The 10,321-nt window shown below is 33.0% G+C and overlaps 1 protein-coding gene across 1 annotated transcript in view; it reads left to right on the forward strand.

Moving 5' to 3' along the window:
• The window catches only part of LOC105296012 (ovostatin homolog 2-like), a 40,310-nt gene extending 30,387 nt beyond the window's left edge, over positions 1-9,923 (forward strand). The window contains 10 exon segments of the mRNA XM_011365934.1: positions 578-751; positions 2,643-2,715; positions 3,547-3,712; positions 4,934-5,145; positions 6,120-6,329; positions 6,783-6,907; positions 7,892-7,982; positions 8,350-8,418; positions 9,036-9,138; positions 9,874-9,923. Of these exon segments, the coding sequence (XP_011364236.1) occupies positions 578-751; positions 2,643-2,715; positions 3,547-3,712; positions 4,934-5,145; positions 6,120-6,329; positions 6,783-6,907; positions 7,892-7,982; positions 8,350-8,418; positions 9,036-9,138; positions 9,874-9,923 (1,273 nt within the window).
• The last annotated feature ends 398 nt before the right edge of the window (positions 9,924-10,321 follow it).

The following is a 10,321-nucleotide window of genomic DNA, read 5'->3' on the forward strand; positions in this document are numbered from 1 at the left end:
ATCTGAAGAGGGCTTATGAGAGAATAAAGGGAGTTGAGTTAGGTGGGGGTTTAAAAACAAAGTGAGTTTCAAGGTGAATTTACAGAGGTGAATCAGATAAAACGAAATCTTTGATTATTCCCACTCTAATTCAATATACCTCGAGTCTCATGGCAAATTTAATGACAGCCCCTCTACTTCCATAGCTTATTAACTAACTCCATGGAAAACACCTCAACTTAGTCTGCACTTCTCAGAGTTCTGTATAGATTCAGCAGAGTAAAACTAGAAGGCCCTAAAGCATCCAATTACACCCGCTCTCTCTCCACATGTGGATAATCTAATGAACTGTATAGCAAGAACTTTGGGTGTAAACATGCTGGAAATTACTTAGTCTTATTTTCACATATTGCTATTCAAAACATTTTACTGACCCAAAGGAAAGAGCCGCTATCAATAAAGACTTATTACAATCAACTTTAGACAAATTAGATGCATTCACTACCCAAAGGGAACAATGATAATGAACCTGTTGAGTAGCTGACATTATCATTTCTTTCTTATCTAACTTTTGTCTAACTGGTGATTTGCACTGCAGGCTCAGTGCACTTACTTTTAAGACATTAGAAGGAATGAAGAAATATGTTTTCATTGATGAACAAGTTCAACAACAGACCTTAATCTGGCTTTCAAGCAAACAGGAAAGCAATGGCTGCTTTAAAAGTGATGGCAAGCTTTTTAACAACGCCTGGGAGGTAAGGGATTAAGAGAAGTAGGCTTTCCTTGGTCCTTTGCCTACCTGTTTTCCTTACCTCTAGGGAATATTACCCCCTTTGAGTCTACTGCATACACGTTAAACACAGTCTATATATAATTCCTCATGAATCTATTGTTTGCCTTACTGTTTTTAACCCTTTCCATAGAACCAGTCTCTGTCAATAGATAAACTGGAGATAGGAGAGAGGGGAAAGAAAAGGAACCCAGAGAGGAAACATAAATTTAGAGCCAGACAATCTGTTAAGGGAGCGGGGCTTGTGGATGGCAAGAAAGTTCTGTGATAGTATCTAGTAATTTACATTGTTTCAATGAAGCGCTCTTTCAATACCCTCTCAAGTCAAAACATAAAGGCCTAGCTTGCCCTTGTTCAAAATGCGAATGAGATGAAGTATATCCTTGATAGTAATCACTCCTTCTCTTTTCCTGTTCATATTTAGGTAAGTCACTACCTAAGGCATTCTCCCTTCCTTCTGATGTCCTTCCTTCACCTCCATCCCATCATCTGTGTCTTTTATTATCTTCCCCTGGAAATAAAATACCTGATCATAATATTGTAGCAGGCCCTAATGTCCCCTGAAATATCCTGAACTTTTCCTCTGTGTCCTTCATAATACCACTCTTAGTCTTGGTTTTTGTAATGTAAAGCTTATCCACTTCAAAATATGGGTGAATGGCAACTCTGAATGGTATTTAATTTTAATGTGAATTTTTTTCACATTGCTTTACCATTATGGAGTGTAGGAAAAAAACGTCTTTAAATTATTCCAAACCTATTCCTTACATCAGGAGGACCTGAAAGAAAAGATGATTTATTCCTCTGTGAAAAAATCAGAATTTTTCATGTTCTCTTCCAAACATCTCCAGATCTTTCTTCTTGTTGGATTCATTACTGATCGCTACTGCAGTTCGCCTGATCTTACCCAATTCTTCTTCCATAATTGTGTGTGTGCATGTGTGTGTGTGTGTGTGTGTGTGTGTGTGTGTGTTGAATTGGGAGGGAGAAAGAAGCAAGGGAAAGATAAAAACTTACACTGGAGAGAAATGATGATAGAACTTGCTTATAATTTAAGTGTGCTTTGGGTCCCCACATCTTATTTTAGTGTTCACCATCTGTAATTACTTATATCTTGAAAACAGAGCTCCTCAGAAATATTCTTTTCTGAAGAAAAGAGAGGGTCATCTTTTGCTTAAATAGGTAAAACAAGTGGTTTATACTAGATCAGTGGGTTCCAAATGCTGTCTGAATATTATTTGCATCAGTACATTAGAACACCCACTAAAACTTATTTCTCTATATCTTATTCCTGACTTCTTGAATCAGAATCTCTTCTGTGGATTCTGGTTGATTTCATGTATAAGTTTCCTAGAAGATTTTTATGTACAGTCAGTTTGCAAACTACATCACTTATAAATGTTTTTCTAAGTTTACACTGCAAGAATCTATGAGGTCTGACTATCGTTACCTCCTGGGATACTTTTCCAGAGATGTTCAGAAAGCTTTGCAGCAACTTTCTGTTCCATCCCATGAGAAATTCTTTGCTTGCTTTTTCAAATTAATACCAAATAAAGTAAAATATGACTCTTCATATGAATTGTTTGGAATTCAAGTTTAATTCCAGGCCACATAAATACAATTATATATGTCATTAAGTATACTTGAGATTAATTGTATGTTTTATTCCATTATTACATTGGATCTTGATGGATTCTTGCTCAGAGAATTTGGTTATTTACCATTCAATTTAAAAAATGCACATTTGCAGGTATTCTTATGAATAATGGTAGTTGTTCCAGTGTTCCTTTCATACCTAGTTTCACTTCAGAAGAATAGTTGTTCTTTTGTGCTCTACTATCCTGTATGACTCATTGTTCCTTTGTGTTTAGAGTGGAGATGAAGAGGACATTTTACTCACTGCATATATTTTTGGAGCACTTCTTGAAGCCGGGCTCAATTTCACTGTAAGGATACCTATTATCTTTTAGTTTCAGTCAGCTGAATGCATTTATTAAATAGACTGTAGGTTCAGAGTGATTTGAAATTTTTAGACTCGATGAAACATCAAAAGAACACTTCATTCATTACCTCTCTTTAAGTTGATGTTACTCAAACCTTTTTTCATGCATCTAAACCTTTGATGAACACTATTGAGTTTTTTCCCTAGGGAGAGCATACATATGCACACTTACGCAAGTTTTTCATACCGTTTCAAGTATTTACAGATCTCTTGAAATTCAGCCATGAAATTCAGATTAAGAACCTGTGCTTTAAGTATAACCGTAACCTGTGTTCTGTTTGTCTAACCAATTCAGTGTGTAAATGTTTCAACTTAAGTGTTGGCTACCTCCCAATCCAAAGGTCAAATTATCTGATTGCAAAATCTATTCCTGAAATCAGATACTAGGAAATTTCAGGGTCATTGGTATATCTCAAAAATCATCTTTAGAAATATAAGCTTTTATTTTAGGTGTTAAAATATCTTAGGTGTAAAAATAAATTTACATTCTTTGCCACATAGAAGAAATTTACATTTTTAACTAGAATATGACTGATCAGATATAGAAGCTGCTATTTTCATACTATCTTTCATTTCTTAAATACTATTAATCCATTAATATTTATTTTAATGATATGTATAAAGTATAATATATATGTATATATAAACAGGTTTGTATGTAAAATATACTTCAAGGATACATTATATAGTATATAATATAGAGAATAATTAGTTTAAATATTAAGCAAACCTATATTCAGATATTATTTTAAAATGTATTCTTTTTTATGACTAGTTTCCCGCTCTACGACATGGGCTCTTTTGTCTAGAGGAGGCACTGGAAAATGGTATCACCAATGGCTATACTCATGCAGTGCTAGCTTATGCCTTTGGATTAGCTGGAAAAGAAAAGCAAGTGGAATCCTTACTCCAGATCCTGGATCAATCTGCTACAAAAATAAGTAAATATGATTATTCACTTTTGCTAATGAAGATGGCCTTGAGAATAAAGTGAGGAAAATTAGTTAGCAATCATGCAGGAACCCTCTTCACTAGTATGTTTGTATTTCTTTTATGGAATTTCCGAGTGGCTTTTTTTCTTTTTTTTTTTACTGCATTTATTTATTTATTATTAATTTTATTTTTCAATTATAGTTGACATTCAATATAATTTTACATTAGTTTCAAGTATACATAACAGTGGTTAGACATTTCTATAATTTACAAAGTGACCCCCCCTCGCCCCCGCCAATAAGTAGTAGCTACCTGGCAGTATCCATAGTTATTACAATATTATTGACTCTATTCCTTGTGACTATTTTGTAACTATCAATTTGTACTTCTTAATCCCTTCACCTTTTTCATCCAGCACTCCCACCCACCCCTCTCTGGCAATCATCAGTTCCTTCTTTGCATCTACAAGTCTGTTTCTGTTTTGTTCATTCTTTTTTTGTTGTTTGAGTGGTCTTTTATCTTTAAAGAACATTATATGCTTTCGGTTTCCTGCTTTTTTTTTTTTGTTAGTTTCTTTGTAAATGAGTGAAATAAAGAAAATCAAGCATAATGACTATGCCATAAAAACTGCTTGTAAAACTTAATTACATACCATTTTTGACCTTAAGAAGTTGTTATTTAAAACTATATCGGTTTCTTAAGGCTACCATAACAAAGTACCATAGACTGGGTGGCTTAAACAACAGAACTTAATTTTTTTCATGGTTCTGGAGGTTAGCATTCCAAGATCAGGGTGTCAGCAGATGTGGTTTGTTCTGAGTCCTCTATTCTTATTTTATAGACGGTCTTCTTCCCTCTCCATGTTCAGTTTTGTTTTGTTTTGTTTTGTTTTGTTTTGTTTTGTTTTGTTTTGTTTTGTTTTGTTTCTGTATGCATGCATCCCTGGTGTTCCTTTCATGTATCCACATTTCTTCTTTTGGTAGAGACACCAGTCATATGGTATTGGGGCCCACTATACTGGCCTTATTTTAACTTAATCACTTCTTTAAAGGCTCCATCTCTAAATACAGTCACATTCCAAGGTTCTGAGGAGTAGGGCTTGAAAATATAAATTTTGAAGGACACAATCCAGCCCATAACAGAGGCCAATAATGATATTTACAGCATTCTTACATTGTTTAATCAGTTCTCTTTATAGAGACCATGTGAAAATTCTTCCTTTTTCTCAGATAATGTGATATACTGGGAAAGACCAAAGAAACCTAAGACAGAAGCAACCCCATTCTTTACTCCTTGGGCACCTTCTGCTGAGACTGAGAAGACTTGTTATGTGCTGTTGGCTCTCATGTCCCAGAAAATGCCTAATCTCACCTATGCTAGTAAGATTGTGCAGTGGCTTGCTCAACAGATGAATTCTCATGGTGGCTTCTCTTCCACTCAGGTGATTGGCGTGAGTCTGATATTAATAACAATATGTTTAATGCAAAAAGCAGTACTCTACAATAATTTAGACAGCAGAGGTAATCATAGAAAACACTTTCTGAGATGAGGAATATTTCTTGTTATAAGTTTTATTACATTTAATTAACAATTTTTTATTAGGTAGTTCTTGTGTATCAGGCAGGCTACTAAGAATTCTCTACATACGAATGAATAAAATGAAGCTCTTTTTCAAAGAATTTATGCCTGATTTATATCTCCATTCACACAGTAAAAGTAGAATGTAAGTCTAGAAGAAAATGTTGTCATAAGCACCAGAGTCTTGATGATAAATTAGATATCTGGTGATACTATGGATGAACCACATACCAATTAAGAAGAAATTTTCTCTCTATTTCTGTGGTCTGCATATTGGGAAAAGCAAAGAAAATGAATGAGTAACAGAAGAAATGATTATGAAAAACAATGACATATGTCTTAACAGAAAAAAAATTTTTAATACAAAGAAATGTAGTTTCATTCTCATGGGGAAAATCTTTACTTCCTTCTTTACTTACCTTTTTTCAGTCTTAGTTTCTGAGCAAAACCATACATTAGTGAATCTCTCAACATCCTTTCTGGATTCTGACTTCCCATCTTTGAAGATAATTGGGTATAAGCATTATCCAAGGCAGCCTAATTATATAATACCTTTAATTTTTAGAAAAGATTTGGCACTATTTTCAACATTAGAGATTATACTTTATAAAATCATTTAGAAAACTAAAATCTAAGATTTGTGGAATAAAATTAATTTAAATGAGAACTATTAGCACAAGCAAATATATTTTTCTATTCTTTAGAATATTGCTTCTTGGTGTTGTACTGACATGTCTTAGGAATATTCATATGAATTAATTTAAAGTTCAAGGTCAAATTATGATTAATATTACAGCATAACAGAGTTAGGATTGTTGCTTGTACTGTTTTATGCAGGACACTGCTGTCTGCCTTCTTGCTATAACCCGCTACATGAAGTTAACCTTCTCTAATGATCAAAACACTGTCACCTTTAGCAATGAAGAATCCAATGAGATTTTCCAAATTAACAGTGACAATCGCTTACTGGTCCAACGTTCAGAGCTAACAAAAGCACATGGACAATATACAATAGATGTGGAAGGGCAAGGTTGTGCATTTATCCAGGTAACAGAAATCTACCTGAGAGGGAGATGAATGTTTGCCAGTAAAAAAGTCAGACTATCTGTTTGGTTATATATGAAGTGTTATTTTACCATTTTGCCTGTTTCCATGATTATCTTTATTTTTTCTCTCATTTAAAATTTCTACTTAATATCTTAAAATGCAAGTTATTTAATGAAGAGATATTTACCTTAAAGATAACTGGGTAACTGAGAAGTTTTTTTGAGGAATTGAGGAATGTCACTGTTTGAAAGTATTCTGATATTTTTGTTAAATTATGTTGTTAAATATTATTGTATCTTCTGAAAACTAAACAATTAATTTTAGCGTGATTCTTGTATGACAAAGATTTAAAATAAAGTGTATTGATAATAGAAATAAGAGAAACAATAACTTCTTCAGTTTTTACTACAGGATAAATAGATGAATTTTCTTATAATTTGTTATCTTTTCTAGGCTACCCTTAGGTATAATGTGCTACTACCTAAGAAGGCATCTGGATTTTCCCTTTCCTTGCAAATGGCAAAGAAAAACTCTTCAGATATATTCCAGAATAATTTTGACCTGACATTGTCTGTCAAGTAAGTGCCCCGCTTTAATATCAACTCCCAGATTAGAGAAAGAGTAATATATATTAAAAAAATTATTTTAAACCATCACAGAATAACAAAATATGAATGATGGTAATCATGATGAGTTCACTTATTGGTGTGTAATTTCTATAGCATAGTCACTTTATAGCTCTCTGTGTAGACACCACAATTTAGTACATTTTAACCAAGTCAGAGCTAGAATTAGGCAAGTATAATTTGTACTGTATGCAAGTATAATTTGCAAGCTTCTGCCACACCAGTATTTCAGCAATGCTTCCATTTGTGTGTATATCTGTGTGTGTGTGTGTCTGTGTGTCTGTGTGTGTGGAAATCCTGTCAGTTTTGGGTATTTTCTGTCCTAAAAACAAGCACAGGTAGATTGATAGGAGAAAACCTACAAGTGCTTATTTCATAACTATACAGAGCAAAATTTTAGATATTTATTTTTCAGACTAGAAAAACAAAATAATTCTCTCAAATTAAAATATAATATATAGATGCCAAAGAGTTTCAACCTTAATTAATATGTGAGGAAACACTGAGTAAAATTAGTTTGGAGGATTTTCTTAGAATTTCCAAATGATAATCTCATGAATACCAGAGCTAAAATCAGAAGTAGATGCAATGCTATTGAGTTAGAGACATGACCTGAAAGCTCTCTTGGAGACATGTCTATTCTATGATTCTACCAACATCCTGATTTTTAAACAAAGATTTCTTTTTGGTGTTGTGCAAACATAAGACTACCATAAGTATGTGTACTATCAGCATATGTTGCTTTGTATCATCTCATTCATTATCATTCTTGTTGTGCCTATTCTCAGATGTCTTAGAATGACTTTCTTCAGGTGTTTTCTTCTTCAGCTTTGTTTCCAGACCTATAGCCAATAATCTATTTGCCCTTCACTCTTGCCATAAGATGTCACTTTTCTAGACTGATGTCTACACTAGTGTTTTATTCTTAAATTTCAGATACATTGGAATGCGCAATAACTCCAATACGGTTCTTGTTGATGTAAAAATGCTATCAGGATTCACTCCAGTCATGTCATCCATTGAGAAGGTAAGTAATAGAAACTCAGTTTCAGCACAGAAAAAGCAATAGTGAAGTAATTGGTTAACAAAACCAAGCTACGAATGCTTCATTTAAACAAACTTATTCTCAATTCACACTTTTATTTTATTTTGGCTATAACACTGGAGGGATAACATTCTTCATTTGTAGTAATTAGCAGTCATTATTCTTTATAGTTTATCATCTATTTCTTTATTTAGTTCCTACTTGTGCTTATGAAAGCATCATGGTACAAGGGAACATGTCATAAGATATATTTCTGACAATTGGTTAAATAAAAATTATGAAACATTCAGTATTGGAATGGCACTCTGTAATATTTATCCTCCATGCCTGCCTGCCAATTTCTTCAAAGCTTGAAAACAATGGCCATGTGATAAAGACTGAAGTCAAGAATGACCATGTTCTTTTCTACTTGGAAAATGTAAGTTGAACAATAACTTTTTCTTCTGTGACTTTCTTTTCTTGCGAGGGTAATTAGATAACCCTTTTTTAAAGACACATATGACAGGGTTTGTCAAAAACAAATAGGATCTAATATAGGACATTAAAGATGATCAGTGTTCTATCCCACTGATCATCTTCTAATGTTATGTCACATATGCCTTGACTACCTGACTAGATAATTCTTAAGTTTAGAGACTAATTTCCCTGTTTTTCATTCCTCATGGCATCTAACACAGTCTGGTCCAGAATAGATGTATAATTATTTTGTAGTTTGACATGAACTCCAACGAAGGCTGGTGTGAGTTTTAGAGTCATCCTTTCTATGTGTACATCATTACCATTCACATAAATGTTGTATTACTCTACTGCTTTCAACTAAATCCCTTGCACCTCAATATAAGCCATGGAATATAGATTTTTATACAATTTATTGTTATCTAACTCATTATTTCATCATCATGTAAGATTATGTAAGATATTGATAACTTGGATCTATTTAATTGGGTAGATCATGAATGTCTGGAGATAATTTGCTCAGTGATGTTTTTCCCCAGCAGATCTGCTCTGATATATTTGTAATTTGTGTCTTTATAGGTTTCTGGTACAGAAAATAGTTTCACTTTCTCTGTTGAGCAAAGCAACGTTGTGTCCAACATTCAGCCAGCCCCAGTCATGGTCTATGATTATTATGAAAAAGGTAGGCAAGCAGCAACCATGTTCTAAAGCTATTGAACATGATATCTATATCTAAGATTCCCCAAGCTTTCAATTTTTCCAAAATCATCCTCAGTCTACAAAGACTAAACAACAAACGGTTTTGTTTTATATATTGATTTTTTTTTTTTTTTTTTTACTTCATGATATATCCTCTGACTGGGCCAGTTTCCAGTTAGTGGAGTTTTTCAACACATAGAATCCTTTTGATATAATGTGCAAGAGCTCCCCCTTAACTTGAAATAAGTACTGTGTTAGCATCAGGTCTTTTATTGTTGTTGTCATTGTTGTTGTTGTTGTTGTAATGGCAAGACTTTCCATTTCATACTACCTCTATTAACTTTGATTTGAGAAGGAGAGTGGGCAATATTCTGAAATAGTATAGGAAAATGTCGATAGATGAGGTTCTATATAAGTTACTAAGATATTGTAGAGACCATAAAAATTTTCCCTGGATTGTTAATGCTATTAGTTTCCTGGTGAATATCTTACAAGGTTTGTCAAGAAGTATTTGAATTCCAGCTGTCATTAACTAATTGAATGCACTTCATCAAGTGCCTTAAATTTTAGTGATATTTTTTGGATTTAGAAAACAGAAGTAATTGACTCTCTTGCAAAATACTGAAAAGACTAGACCCAATGTATCTATAATTGTCTGACATAATCTGATTATAGAAATTTGGAGATCTAAAGGATGAATTTTTCCTTTATTTTCCAGATGAATATGCTATTGTTTCTTATAATGTCAACAGTGTTTCAGTTTCCTAGTGAGACAAACGAAGCACAAGTAAAGGTAAGGAAATTATGTACATTGAAGACCATTGAAAACATATCTGATAAGAAAATTAAAACCTAAAGATAAAACAAGGAATGAAACAAAGAGAAGTCTCTGGTACTTCACAAAATTTGCATAGCTGTGTACACTAGATGAGTATTATGATAGTATTTCAGATTTTATTAGTTTCTTTAAAATAGTTTAAAAGAACATACAGCTATATATGTGCCTTTTTGTAAATCTCTCATTTAAAAAACTCATTTTTGTTTTATAAGTTGATAGATTATTAAATATGTATATTCATACACATTCATGTATATATGTGCATATGTGTATCTGTGAAGGTATATATGTATGTTTGCATATCTATATGTTTATGTATATGTACACA

This window comes from Pteropus vampyrus, unplaced genomic scaffold (genome assembly GCF_000151845.1).
Source record: "Pteropus vampyrus isolate Shadow unplaced genomic scaffold, Pvam_2.0 Scaffold116, whole genome shotgun sequence".
Lineage (NCBI taxonomy): Eukaryota > Metazoa > Chordata > Mammalia > Chiroptera > Pteropodidae > Pteropus > Pteropus vampyrus.